Raw genomic sequence first — 15,245 nt, forward strand, 5'->3', positions numbered from 1 at the left:
GTGAATTCCACACATTCACCACCCTCTGGGTGAAGAAATTTCTCCTCACCTCAGTCCTAACAGATTTACCCCTTATCCCCAAACTATGACCCCTAGTTCCGGACTCCCCCCACCTTCAGGAACATTCTTTCTGAATCCACCCTGTTTAACCCTGTTAGAATTTTATAAGTTTCTATGAGACCCCCCCTCACTGTTCTAAAGGAGGGAAGGGATTTCAGGATATTTAATTCGATGATCAGCCATGATCAAAATGAATGGCACAGCAGGATCGAAGGGCAGAATGGCCTCCTCCTGCTTCTAGTTTCTAAACTCCAGTGAATATAATCTTAACCGCGTTAGTCTCTCCTCATATGACAGACCTGCCATCCCAGGAATCAGCCTGGTAAACCTTGTATTCCTTGGAGTTTAGAAGAGTGAGGGGGTGACCTTATTCAAACATATAAGATCCTGAGGGGCTTGACAGGGTAGATGGTGAGATGTTTTCACGAGTGGGAGAGTCTCGAAAAAAGGGGCATAGCTACAAGGTAAAAGGCTGGTCATTTAAAACCGAGATTTTTAGAAATCTCTTCTCACAGAAGGTGGTGAATTTCAGGAATTCTCTGCCCCAAGGCGTGGCGGAGGCTGGATTAGAAGTATTTAAAGTGGAGGTGGATACATATTTGATAGATCGAAGAGTGGAGGGCTGTAGGGAAATGACACAGAAAAGGAGTTGAGGTTGGCGTGGATGAGCCATGATAGTATTGAAGGGTGGGGCAACCTGGAAGGGCTGAATGGCCTACTTCTATGTCTTATGTTGCGCTTAGCTTCAGGGACACTCAGCAACAGGAGAGGGGAAGATGTGCCACATTGTAGCACGCACTCTGGTGTAATCCCAATCGATTTAATTAGTCTGTCATCAAATTTTCACAGGATTGTGGAGGAAAGCATGGCCTAACTGTGACATCACTCGCTTACAGGAAACAAGATTTAGATAGTAAAGTACGGAACTGTTCACAGATGTTTGAGAGTAGGTTTAGTCGCAGAGCATAGTATTAGATATCTCTGCCTCCCTGACAACACCCCAGCAATCCCTATTATACCCGCTCAAGATAGAATAGAAACCTTACCATGTAGAAGGAGGCCATTTGGCCCATTGAGTCTGCACTGACTCTACAAAGAAGCTTCCCACCCGGGCCCTATACCCCTCGCCATAAGCTATAAGTCTGTGCATTTAGCATGGTCAATCCACCTAACCTGCACATCTTTGGACACTAAGGGGCAATTTAGCATGGTCAATCCACCTAACCTGCACATCTTTGGACACTAAGGGGCAATTTAGCATGGTCAATCCACCTAACCTGCACATCTTTGGACACTAAGGGGCAATTTAGCATGGTCAATCCACCTAACCTGCACATCTTTGGACACTAAGGGGCAATTTAGCATGGCCAGTCCACCTAACCTACACATGTTTGAACACCAAGGGGCAATTTAGCATGGCCAATCCACCTAACCTGCACATCTTTGGACACTAAGGGGCAATTTAGCATGGCCAATCCACCTAACCTGCACATCTTTGGACACTAAGGGGCAATTTAGCATGGCCAATCCACCTAACCTGCACATCTTTGGACACTAAGGGGCAATTTAGCATGTCCAATCCAGCTAACCTGTACAATTTTGGAGTGTGGGACGAAAACCACGCAGACACGGGGAGAACATGCAGACTCCGCACAGACAGTGACCCAAGCCGGGAAACGAATCTGGGTCCCTGGCGCTGTGAGGCAGCAGGCAGAGGAGGCTCGAAGGGCCAAATGGCCTACTCCTGCTTCTAGTTTTGTTTCTATGCAATGTCAAGTACTTCATTTGCTATGCAGCGATTTCCTGAGGGTTTTAAAGGTAATTTATAAATGTAGGATCATTTGTGATTTTAATAGTTGGGGAATAGTGGGGTGAGTGTCCCCTCCTCTGGCCTGTATCGGGATTAGATAGGCGGCATGGTGGCACAATGGTTAGCACTGCTGCCTCACAGCGCCAGTGACCCAGGATTGATTCCCGGCTTGGGTCACTGCTTGTGCGGAGTCTGCATGTTCTCCCTGTGTCTGCGTGGGTTTCCTCCGGGTGCTCCGGTTTCCTCCCACAGTCCGAAAGACGTGCTGGTTAGGGTGCATTGGCCGTGCTAAATTCTCCCTCAGTGTACCCGAACAGGCGCCGGAGTGTGGCGACTAGCGGAATTTCACAGTAACTTCATTGCAGTGTTAATGTAAACCTACTTGTGACTCTATTAAGTGGAATTGAAACTTAAACGTAAGGAGCTGAATCATCAGTTACAATCTCGACGCATTCTTACCCAGAACGGTCAACAGAAGCAGCAAGTTTCTCTCCAGCCAAGTGCAGTGCTTTGAGAAGGGCGGTTTGGGGAGTTCATCAAGGCTCGGGTGACGGTCTGGGATATGAATGTCTGACTGGTTGGTCATCTCGGTAAACGCAATGGAGACTGGGCAAAAAAGAAAAGCATTGCGGAATCCAAATCATACATGGTATCGCGGTAAGATCAGACCCAACACTCAGTAACATTCCCCACTCCCCTCAGAGTAACACTCAGTAACATTCCCCAATCCCCTCAGAGTAACACTCAGTAATATTCCCCACACCCCTCAGAGTAACACTCAGTAATATTCCCCACATCCCTCAGAGTAACACTCAGTAACATTCCCCACTCCCCTCAGAGTAACACTCAGTAATATTCCCCACACCCCTCAGAGTAACACTCAGTAACATTCCCCACTCCCCTCAGAGTAACACTCAGTAACATTCCCCACTCCCCTCAGAGTAACACTCAGTAACATTCCCCACTCCCCTCAGAGTAACACTCAGTAATATTCCCCACACCCCTCAGAGTAACACTTAGTAATATTCCCCACACCCCTCAGTGTAACACTCAGTAATCTTCCCCACACCCCTCAGAGTAACACTCAGTAATATTCCCCACACCCCTCAGAGTAACACTTCGTAATATTCCCCACACCCCTCAGTGTAACACTCAGTAATCTTCCCCACACCCCTCAGAGTAACACTCAGTAATATTCCCCACACCCCTCAGAGTAACGCTCAGTAATATTCCCACTCCCCTCAGTGTAACACTCAGTAATATTCCCCACACCCCTCAGAGTAACACTCAGTAATATTCCCCACACCCCTCAGAGTAACGCTCAGTAATATTCCCACTCCCCTCAGTGTAACACTCAGTAATATTACCCACACCCCTCAGTGTAACACTCAGTAATACTTCTCGCAGAGGGTGGTGAATTTGTGGAACTCGCTGCCCCAGAGCGCGGTGGAGTCTGAATCATTGAATGGTTTCAATAAGGAGATAGATATATTTCTGATAAAGAAACGAGTTAAAGGGATATGGGGAACAGGTGGGGAGGTGGATTTGAGACCAGGGAGAGATCAGCCATGATCTGATTGAAAAGCGGAGCAGGCTCGAAGGGCTGAATTGTCGACTTTTGCTCCTAATTACTATGTTCCTATTATCTCGATTAACCCTGGTTTATTCAGCGTTGGTCATTATGTGAGTTTAGTTCTCAAAGATAAATGGTTATTAAGCCCCCTTCATTTATAAACTTAGGATATAATTGATCAGGATTTGATTTGATTTGATTTATTATTGTCACATGTATATAGTGAAAAGTATTGTTTCTTACGTGCTATACAGACAAAGCATACCGTTCATAGAGAAGGAAAAGAGAGGGTGCAGAATGTAGTGTTACAGTCATAGCTAGGGTGTAGAGAAAGATCAACTTAATGCAAAGTAAGTCCATTCAGAAGTCTGACAGCAGCAGGGAAGAAGCTGTTCTTGAGTCGGTTGGTACGTGGCCTCAGACTTTTGTATCTTTTTCCCGAAGGAAGAAGGTGGAAGAGAGAATGTTCGGGGTGCGTGGGGTCCTTAATTATGCTGGCTGCTTTGCCGAGGCAGCGGGAAGTGTAGACAGAGTCAATGGATGGGAGGCTGGTTTGCGTGATGGATTGGGCTACATTCACGATCCGTTGCAGTTTCTTGCAGTCTTGGGCAGAGCAGGAGCCATACCAAGCTGTGATACTATTCTATGGTGCATCTGTAAAAGTTGGTGAGAGTCGTAGCCGACATGCCAAATTTCCTTCGTCTTCTGAGAAAATAGAGGCGTTGGTGGGCTTTCTTAACTATAGTGCCGGCATGGGGGGACCAGGACAGGTTGTTGATGATCTGGACACCTAAAAACCTGAAGCTTTCAACCATTTCTACTTCGTCCCTGTTGATGTAGACAGGGGCATGTTCTCCACTACGCTTCCTGAAGTCGATGACAATCTCCTTCGTTTTGTTGACATTGAGGGAGAGATTATTGTTGCTGCACCAGTTCACCAGATTCTCTATCTCATTCCTGTACTCTGTCTCGTCATTGTTTGAGATCCAACCCACTACGGTGGTGTCGTCAGCAAACTTGAAAATCGAGTTGGAGGGGAATTTGGCCGCACAGTCATAGGTGTATAAGGAGTATAGTAGGGGGCTGAGAACACAGCCTTGTGGGGCACCGGTGTTGAGGATGATCGTGGAGAAGGTGTTGTTGCCTATCTTAACTCATTGTGGTCTCCCAGGAGTCATTATCAGCTTGGCACTCAGCCATGTGAAGTGGTCTTAGGATAGGCGACCAAAGACTCCGACACTAAAGCCGACCAACGCCTTTCCTTTCTCAGGAGGATAAGGAAATTCAGCAGGTCCACATACATTCAGCATACATCATTATCACAGCTTGGTATGGCTCCTGCTCTGTCCAAGAGGATCTCTGTGGATGCCGAAATTCCCACCCAAAGTCAACGGACATTTTGCTTATCCTTCATGTTGAATCATAGAATCCCTGCAGTGCAGAAAGAGGCCATTCGGCCCATCAAGTCTGCACTGGCAACAATCCCACCCAGGCCCTATACCCATAACCCCAAGAAACTACCGCAAGGAACTACAAAAGTTCGTGAACGTAGCCCAGTCCTCCCATCCATTGACTCTGTCGACACTTCCCGCTGCCTCGGAAAAGCAGCCAGCGTAATCAACTTTCTTCCGTCGGAATAAAGATACAAAAGTCTGTGGTCACGTACCAACCGATTTAAGAACAGCTTCTCCCCTGCTGCCATCAGACTTTTGAGTGGACCTACCATATATTAAGGTGATTTTTCTCTACTCCCTGGCTATGACTAACACTATATCCCAAAGAAAGCAGGGTTATAGATTATGGTTTTCTAATCGGTGTGGAGGCTGTTTAAGATGACCAATCCCTTCAAGAACGGAAAGGGATGGACTTTATCCCCTTTCGGCAGAGGGGGGAAAATTTCCAACCCTGCCAGCTCACCGGGGTGAGGAGGGAGGGGGGGAATGGAGATGGGGATGGGGTGTGAGGAAGGGGGGCAGTTGAGGGACATCGCAGCCCAGTTATAGGTCCATCGACTTTCAGTGGGACCGGGTGGCACGGTGGCACAGTGGTTAGCACCCTTACTTCACAGTGCCAGGGACCTAGATTCACTTCCCGACTTGGGTCACTGCCTGTGTGGAGTCTGCACGTTCTCCCCGTGTCTGTGTGAGTTTCCTCCAGATTCTCCAGTTTCCTCCCACAGTCCAAAGATTTGCGGGTTAGGTGGATTGGCCTGGCTAAATTGCCCCTCAGTGTCAGGGGGATTAGCAGGGTAAATGTATGGGGTTATGGGGATAGGGCCTCAGTGGGATTGTGGTCTGTGCAGACTCGATGGGCCGAATGGCCTCCTTCTGCACTGTATGGATTCTATGATTCTATAATCCCAGTGTCGGGCAGGATTGGAAAATCCTGCCAGAGTGGTTGAAGGTGGGGGTAAACTCATTCAATGAGGCACTCTGCCATCTTCCCACCTACCCCCTGACAGCCTCACCCCTCCATTGAGACACTTAGATGGGTAATTATTGTCCTCTGTAACCTCCTCTCCTTCAAGGACAGGGGTAATACCAGATGTGTCCACCGCTCAATTCTGGCGCCGCTGAGAACGTAAAGATGAGGAGCAGGAGTAAGGTTCGCACTGCTGCCTCACAGCGCCAGGGGCACGGGTTCGATTCCCGGCTTGGGTCACTGTCTGTGTGGAGTTTGCACATTCTCCTCGTGTCTGTGTGGGTTTCCTCCGGGTGCTCCGGTTTCTTCCCACAGTCCGAAAGACGTGCTGGTTAGGGTGCATTGGCCGTGCTAAATTCTCCCTCAGTGTACCCGAACAGGCGCCGAAATACGGGATTTTCACAGTAACTTCATTGCAGTGTTAATATAAGAAGCCTCACAACACCAGGTTAAAGTCCAACAGGTTTATTTGGAAACACGAGCTTTCGGACCACTGCGTTGACTCACCTGAGGAAGGAGCAGCGCTCCAAAAGCTTGTGATTCCGAATAAACCTGTTGGACTTTAACCTGGCGTTGTGAGACTTCTTACTGTGCCCACCCCAGTCCAATGCTGGCATCTCCAGATCTATGTTAATATAAGCCAACTTGTGACACTAATAAATAAACTTTAATCTTAAACATTCTTGCAGACCTCGGATAACCATTCACCCCCTCGTTAACCTAGGATCTATCTCGCTCTGGATTAAAAATATTCAATGTCTCTGCTTCCACTGCCTTTTGAGGAAGAGAGTTCCAGAGACTCACCACCCTCTGAGAGAAACACATTCTCATCTCTGTTTTAAAAGGCCGATCCCTTGGTTATAACAGTGACCCCTATTCTCGATTCTATGGATCCAAAAATTCCCTCCCAAACTCAACGGACATTTTGCTGGCCCTTCACATTTTCCATCCCGCTCTGAGGCAATTCCCATGGCAAGCAGGATCGGAAAACCTAGGCCCAGTAAGGAATGTCGTTTGCAGAATCATAGCAACCCTACAGTGCAGAAGGAGGCTATTCGGCCCATCGATGCTCCACCAAAAACAATCGCACCCAGGCCCTATCCCTGTAACCCCACGTTTTACCCCACCAATCCCCCTGACACTAAGGGGCAATTTAGCATGGCCAATCCACCTAACCTACACATCTTTGGACACTAAGGGACAATTTAACATGGCCAATCCACCTAACCTGCACATCTTTGGACACTAAGGGGCAATTTACCATGGCCAATCCACCTAACGTACTCATCTTTGGACACTAAGGGCAATTTAGCGTGGCCAATCCACCTAACCTGCACATCTTTGGATACTAAGGGGCAATTTAGCATGACCAATCCACCTAACCTGTACATCTTTGGACACTAAGGGGCAATTTAGCATGGCCAATCCACCTAATCTACACATCTTGGGCCCATGGGAGGAAACCGGAGCACCCGGGGGAAACCATGTACACACGGGGAGAACGTGCAAACTCCACTCAGACAGTGAACCGACGCCGGAATCGAACCCGGGTCGCTGGCGCTGTGAGGCAGCAGTGCTAACCACTGTGCTACCGTTGAGGTCAATGAGTTTTGTGTCAATGCTGAAAGGGTGTCGGCATCTGCCCCATGCCCACAGGGCAGGTCAGTTTTGCAATTAGGATCTAGTGTCACCTCAGCTGGTAACCCAGCTGCCTCGGAGTCGACAGCGGCCATCTTGTGGAAGAGACGTCATCCTCAGGGCAGGTCTGCCTTCCCAGCCGGGTGTGAAAGACCCCATGACCTGTACTTCGAAGACGAGGAGGTGCGTTCTCTCCCCTCCCCCCTCCCCCGGCAAACCCCTGCGCCCATCCCCCTCCCCCCACAAACCTCCTCCCCCCCTAGCCCCCTCCTCCCGCAAACCCCCTCTCTCCCCTCCAAACCCTTCCCCCCCCTCCCCTCCACGTCCCCCATCACCTCCACCCCAGTACCCTGGTCAACACTGATTCCATTTTAGGAGTTTTAAGTAGTTTAAACAGTAGTTTAAAACTCCCCAACAGAACTAGCGAACGCCCCCTCAAGGACTTTGAGGTTAAATTTATTTATTAGCGTCACGACTAATAATAATTTATTCGTGTCATTTTAATTGTGGGATCTTGCTGTGCGCTAATTGACGTAACTCCATCACGACAGTGGTTACACTTCAGAAAAAAAAAGCGTTTCATTGGCTGAAAAGTCCTGAGTGGCTGATTAAATGTTAATCCTGTCCGAAAGGTTAAAATATTTTTTTGTTCTTTAAAATGTAGCTTCCAAGGACATTTGCTTGCCTAGCCAGAGGGAGATGTCCTGTGAAGGTTCGTGGCATCAGGGACCAGGCCTGGTTTGCTCCGAATATCAACAGGATTAGATTGACTCGAGCATAAAACCGACAGTAGCATCTGGGAGCAGGACAATGCCACACTGATCCTCATTAAGAAAGCTTTTCATATCCCCCCCCCCCTCCTCCCGCAACATTGCTGTTAAATAATCTGCAAACTAATCCTGGACATTGCAGCTCTTAAAGGGGCGGTCAGTCCTTCCTATTCTGTTTCAGGGAGAGCTCAGACAGAAACTAGAAGCAGGAGGAGGCCATTCAGCCCTTCGAGCCTGCTCCACCTTGATTGTGGCACGGTGGCACAGTGGTTAGCACTGCTGCCTCACAGCGCCAGGGACCCGGGTTCAATTCCGGCCTCGGGTCACTGTCTGTGTGGAGTTTGCACGTTCTCCCCGTGTCTGCGTGGGTTTCCTCCGGGTGCTCCGGTTTCCTCCCACAGTCCAAAGATGTGCGGGTTAGGTGGATTGGCCGTGCTAAATTGCCTCTTAGCGTCAGCGGGATTAGCAGGGTAAATATGTGGAGTTATGGGGGTAGGGCCTGGGTGGGATTGTGTTCGGTGCAGACTCAAAGGGCCAAATGGCCTCCTTCTGCACTGTAAGGATTCTATGGCGGATCATTGAATTCAATATCCTGATCCCCCCTTTTCCCCCATATCCCTTAATCCCTTTCGCCCCAAGAGCTATATCTAATTTGTTCTTGAATTCACACAACGTTTTGGCCTCAACTGCTTTCTGTGGCAGTGAATTCCACACATTCACCACCCTCTGGGTGAAGAAATTTCTCCTCACCTCAGTCCTAAAAGGTTTACCCCTTGCCCTCAAACTATGACTTTTAGTTCTGGACTCCCCCACCATCGGGAACATTCTTTCTGAATCTACCCTGTCTAACCCTGTTCGAATTTTATAAGTTTCTATGAGATCCCCTCTCACTCTTCTAAACTCCAGTGAATATAATCCTAACCGACTTACTCTCTCCTCATATGACAGACCTGCCATCGTAGGAATCAGCTTGGTAAACCTCCGCTGCACTCCCTCGATAGCAAGGACATCCTTCCTCAGATGAGGACACCAAAACTGCACACAATACTCCAGGTGTGGCCTCACCAACACCCCGTTCAAGTGCCAAAGAACACTAGAGATGATTTAAAAACTTGCGCCTATCTCTAACACAATGCTAAGGGCGGAATTCTCCGGTTGCCCTGGTCTAAATGCCAGAAATTCCCATCGACCGTCAATGGCGGTTCACATTCTCCGCAACCCGCTTGCTAAAATTCCAGTGGCGGGTGGGATGGGGGGATTCCGGCCTGTGTCTCAGCGGGTTAAATTACAAGGGCAGGTTGCACATGGCTTGGCTGAACGTTCCTCGAGCATTGTGGGACGATCTGATGTTAAAAATGCTAAAAGGATTTGATAGGGTGGGGGCGGAGATTATTTCCTCTGTCGCAGAAACTCAACATGCGGGGGTCACCCTGTCCAAAGTCTAGCCAAGCCGCTTTTGGCGGCACGGTGGTATAGTCATAAAGTCATGGGGCGGAACACACCGTCCCACCTGCCACGAGAATCGTCACGGGCGGGACAGGTAACATGCAAATGTCCAATGACCTCAGTGGGATATTCTGGTTCTGAGGTCAGCATGGCTGGAAAATGCTGCCCATAGAGTCATACAACCCATCGACTCTGCACCAAGTAGGCAACATCTACCACTAAAAGCGCGCTAATCCCAATTTCCTTCGCTTCTCCCATATTCTTGAATGTTACGATATTTCAAGTGCTCATCCAAATATTTTTTAAAGGTTGTAACATTTCCAGCCTCCACTGCCTTCCCAGGCAGTGCATTCCAGATTCACACCACCCTCTGAGTGGTTTGCAATGTTGTCTCATGGCGTCAGGCACCCAGATTCACTTCCGGCCCTGGGTGACTGTGTGGAGTTTGCACGTTCTCCCCGTGTCTGCGTGGGTTTCCACCAGGTGCTCCAGTTTCCTCCCACAGTCCAAACATGTGTAGATTAGGTGGATTGGCCATACTAAATTGCCCCTTAGTGTCCAAAGATGTGCAGGTTAAGTGGATTAGCCATGTTAAATTGTCCTTTAGTGTCCAAAGATGTGCAGGTTAGATGTGTTGGCCATGCTAAATTGCCCCTTAGTGTCCAAAGATGTGTAGGTTTGGTGGATTGGCCATGCTAAATTGCCCCTTGGTGGCCCAGGATGTGCAGGTTAGAGGATTAACGGGGTAAATACCCTAGTTCACGGGGATGAGGCCTGGGTAAAATACTCTGTTGGAGAGTCGATGCAGGCCTGATGGACCAAATCAGAATCCTTCTTCTGCACTGTAGAAATTTTATGATTCTATGACTCTTAAATGGGGCAGCACGGTGGCACAGTGGTTAGCACTGCTGCCTCACAGCGCCAGGGACACGGGTTCAACTCCAGCCTTGGGTCACTGTCTGTGTGGAGTTTGCACGTTCTCCCCCTGTCTGCGTGGGTTTTCTCCGGGTGCTCCAATTTCCTCCCACAGTCCAAAGATGTGCGGGTTGGGTGGATTGGCCATGATAAATTGCCCCTTAGTGTCAGGGGGATTAACAGGATAGATTACGGGGATAGGGACTGGGTGGAATTGTTGTCGGTGCAGCCTCGATGGGCCAAATGGCCTCCTACTGCACTGTAGGGTTTCTATGATTCTAAATGCCCCAAGGGACGGGCAATAAATGCTGGCCCAGCCATCAATACGCACATCTCATGGACAAATTAAGGTTAAGAATCAAATGTTATTTATCTTCATGTATAAGTTGGCATATTTTCAGGCTGATTCCTTGATTGGAAGGACACGAGTAATGGAAAGCAACTTAGACAACATTAGCCAGAAAATGAAATCTTACTGGTTTGGAAACAGATTCTCTTTTTGCTTGCCAGGACTCTCAAATGGAGAATTCCGAACTTCATGTTGACTCAAGACTAACATTCCTAAGTTCATGTTCAGTCAAATACTAAATTCCAATGCTTATGTTTTCAACAATGTGGTTCATGTTAACCAGTATTTAAAATTACAACATTCTTGTTAAACCATGCTGTAATAAATCTATGGAGGCGAAGGTCCCGTCACCAAAAGTTCCTTTATTTACAAGACATACTATACAGTAGAGTGCTCTCTGTGTGCTCCCTGCTTCAGCAGGCAGAGAGACTGACACACTGGCTTTTAATAGGGGACATGAGGCTCCCTGATTGGGCCATCAATTAGGAGTTCATACTCGAGCAGGCCAGCCTCAGTTGCCTGACTGAAGTCATCACACATACTTCATTGTCAGGTTCTCGAATGCCAGGTGGTGAAGGATAGAACCAGTGCCAATCTTTGCCCACTGCTATAAGCATTTATTTACAGAGCTACATACTACAAGCTCATATCTCCTAACCCAACAACAGTTTAAGTCTACTCCCATTGCCAGCACCACAATTGAATTCCTAGTTAATGAGCACCAGTAGGCAGCACGTGGCATAATGGTTAGCACTGCTGCCTCACAGCGCCAGGGACCCGGGTTCGATTCCCGGCTTCGGTCACCATCCGTGTGGAGTTTGCACGTTTCTCCCCGTGTCTGCGTGGGTTTCCTCCGGGTGCTCCAGTTTCCTCCCACAGTCCAAAGATGTGCTGGCTAGGTGGATTGTCCATGCTAAATTGTCCCTTAGTGTCCAAAGATGTGCAGGTTAGGTGGATTGGCCATGCTAAATTGTCCCTTAGTGTCCAAAGATGTGCGGGTTAGGTGGATTGGCCATGCTAAATTGCCCCTTAGAGTCCAAAGATATGCAGGTTTGGTGGATTGGCCGTGCTAAATTGCCCCTGTGTCCAAAGATATGCAGGTTTGGTGGATTGGCCATGCTAAATTGCCCCTGTGTCCAAAGATATGCAGGTTAGGTGGATTGGCCATGCTAAATTGCCCCTGTGTCCAAAGATATGCAGGTTAGGTGGATTGGCCACGCTAAATTGCCCCTTAGTGCAGGGGGACTAGCTAGGGTAAATACATGGTGTCATGGGGATAGGGTCTGGCTGGGATTGTGGTCAATGCAGGCTCAATGGGCCAAATGGCCTCCTTCTGCTCTGTTGGGACTCTATCACTCTAACTGCATTTAATTAAATATAATTAAAATACAATTGACATTTAGCTTGATCATTCTTAGCCATATTTAAAGTCATATTTTCAAAGATTATATTCATGTTAAGTCCAACTTTTCTCTAACCATGATAAGTCATACTTAAAATTCCTCAACGTTTGTGTTAAAGTTTTAAGTTTATTTATCAGTGTTATGAGTAGGCTTTCTTAGGAGAGGCTGGATAGACTGGGACTTTTTTCTCTGGAGCGTTGGAGGCTGAGGGGTGATCTTATAGAAGTCTATAAAATAATGAGGGGCATAGATCAGCTAGATAGTCAATATCTTTTCCCAAAGGTATGGGAGTCTAAAACTAGAGGACAAAGGTTTAAGGTGAGAGGGGAGAGATACAAAACAGTCCAGAGGGGCAGTGCTTTCGCTCAGAGGGTGGTGAGTGTCTGGAACAAGATACGAGAGGTAGTAGTAGAGGCGGGCACAATTTTGTCTTTTAAAAAGCGCTCAGACAGTTACATGAGTAAGATGGGTATTGAGGGATATGGGCCAAACACAGGCTATTAGGACTAGCTTGGTGGTAAAACCTGGGTGGCATGGACAAGTTGGGCAGAAGGGCCTGTTTCCATGCTGTAAACCTCTATGACTCTATGACTACATTAACACTGCAATGACATTCCTATGACAATCCCTAGTCGCCACACACTGGCGCCTGTTCGGGTACACTGAGGGGTCATTTAGCACGGCCAATGCACCTAACCAGCACATCTTTCAGACTGTGGGGGAAAACCGGAGTGCCCGGAGGAAACCCACGCAGACACGGGGAGAACGTGCAGACTCCGCACAGACAGTGACCCGAGACTGGAATCGAACCCGGGGTCCCTGGCACTGTGAGGCAGCAGCGCTAACCACTGTGCCACCGTATTTACTATATTAATCTTTAATAATACTAAAAATTCCAGAGCTTTTATTAAATCACATTCTATTATCTTAAACTTAAATCATACTTCTTTGCTAAGTCTAATTTTACTTCCCACAATCTCTTCGTTGTGACTGCGTTCAGGTTTTAACACCTTAAAGACAACAAAAAATTATTTCATTTCCATTGGACCCTTCGATGGGTCGATGTAATCCCCAGATTGCGGCTGTGTAATGTTCAGCATCAAAACTCCGCACTAAAAGTGAGGAGAAAAATCAAATCGATCCCTGGGTGCTGGAGAGGGTCCATCGGACACATCATCGTCTCAGCTGGAACCCTCTCAGCTCCTGTCCCTCCCTTCCCCTCTTTCTTTCTTTCTTTCTCTCTCTCTCCTCCACTGTCTCCCTCTTTCCCTCCAACTGAAACCTGTCGCTCCTCACCCAGATTCATAGAATCATAGAATCCCTGCAGTGCAGAAGGACGCCATTCGGCCCATCGGGTCTGCACTGACTCTCTGACAATGGAGTACCTGACCCGGACCCTCTGCCCTTTTCCCATAACTCCACATATTTACCTTGCTAATCCCCCTAATCTACACATCATTAGGTACTAAGGGACAATTTAGCATGGCCAATCCACCTAACCTGCTCATCATTGGACACTAAGGGGCAATTTAGCATGGAACAATCCACCTAACCCGCACATCTTTGGACACTAAGGGGCAATTTAGCATGGCCAATCCACCTAACCTGCTCATCATTGGACACTAAGGGGCAATTTAGCATGGCCAATCCACCTAACCCGCACATCTTTGGACACTAAGGGGCAATTTAGCATGGCCAATCCACCTAACCTGCACATTTTTGGACACTAAGGGGCAATTTAGCATGGCCAATCCACCTAACCTGCACATAGAATCCCGACAGTGCAGGAAGAGGCCATTTGGCCCATCGGGTCTGCACCGAACACAATCCCACCCAGACCCTAGTCCCATAACCCCACATATTTACCCTGCTAATCCCCCTGACATTACGGTCAATTTTTAGCATGCCAATCCACCTAACCTGCACACCTTTGGACTGTGGGAGGAAACCAGAGCACCCCGAGGAAACCCACGCAGACACGGGAAGAAAGTGCAAACTCCGCACAGGCAGTCACCCAAACCCGGGTCCCTGGCGCTGTGAGGCAGCAGTGCTAACCACTGTGCCACCGCGCCGCCCTGTATCTGCCTGAACCTCTTTAAATCTGCGACATCATCTGTTCACTGGATTAACGTTTCCGACTGGAGTGCTGCAAACGCGGACAATATTTTTTTAAATGACACCCCACTTCCACCACAGTCCCCTACAACACCCCCCCCCCCCCCCCGATACCCCGCCGCTCCACACAATCCCCCCATCCCGCAATCTCAACCGACTCTTGAGCTGTCACAGCATGTGGAGAAGAATGTTCCCCATCTCCCCGTCGCTGATGTCCCATCACTTGGCAACCTTTTGAATGTTGGACCGTTCCTCGGGGGGAGGGTCGGGGGTGGGGGGGGAGCAAAAATGGGAACGTTACGCCCTCACCTTTCCCCCTGGGGTCCAGACCTTCCCTCCCGGCACAAGACTAAAGATGAATAAACTCACCTCGGCCGTTTTCTGGGTTCGTCCGCAGCGCTGGCAGGCTACATTCCAGATGTGAGGGCAAACAGAGGACAATCTCGGCATCAAATAACCACTGGTGTTTACGTCAGCCGGCACACATGCTCACAAACATTAATCCAAATCAACTTGGAAAGTAGCCGATATCTCTGAAAACTCACGGCTCCCTCCCCCACTTCAGCTCGCTGGGTGGGTTCTGACAGATTCTGGGCACCTTACGGCCCCCCTGGGTGGTCCACCTCTCAGCCAACAGTGGCCTAGATTGAATTGGGAACCAACTTAATCAGACACCAGGCGTCCTGGGGATTGTGCCCATGGGGTGTGTGTGCGTGTGACGGAGAGATAGAATGCGAGAGAGAGA

General features: G+C 48.6%; 2 protein-coding genes across 2 annotated transcripts in view; one reads left to right on the forward strand and one right to left on the reverse strand.

Moving 5' to 3' along the window:
• Positions 1-7,597, reverse strand: part of LOC144509484 (excitatory amino acid transporter 2-like) — a 46,057-nt gene extending 38,460 nt beyond the window's left edge. The window contains exons 1-2 of the mRNA XM_078238390.1: positions 7,519-7,597; positions 2,330-2,476 (exon numbers count right to left, since the gene is read on the reverse strand). Coding sequence (XP_078094516.1) covers positions 2,330-2,476; positions 7,519-7,597 — 226 coding nt within the window. The remainder of the gene's footprint in view (positions 1-2,329; positions 2,477-7,518) is intronic.
• LOC144509012 (epidermal growth factor receptor kinase substrate 8-like protein 1) overlaps positions 1-15,245 on the forward strand; it is a 152,334-nt gene that overhangs the window by 134,330 nt on the left and 2,759 nt on the right. The window lies entirely within an intron of this gene.

Source organism: Mustelus asterias, chromosome 21 (assembly GCF_964213995.1).
Source record: "Mustelus asterias chromosome 21, sMusAst1.hap1.1, whole genome shotgun sequence".
Lineage (NCBI taxonomy): Eukaryota > Metazoa > Chordata > Chondrichthyes > Carcharhiniformes > Triakidae > Mustelus > Mustelus asterias.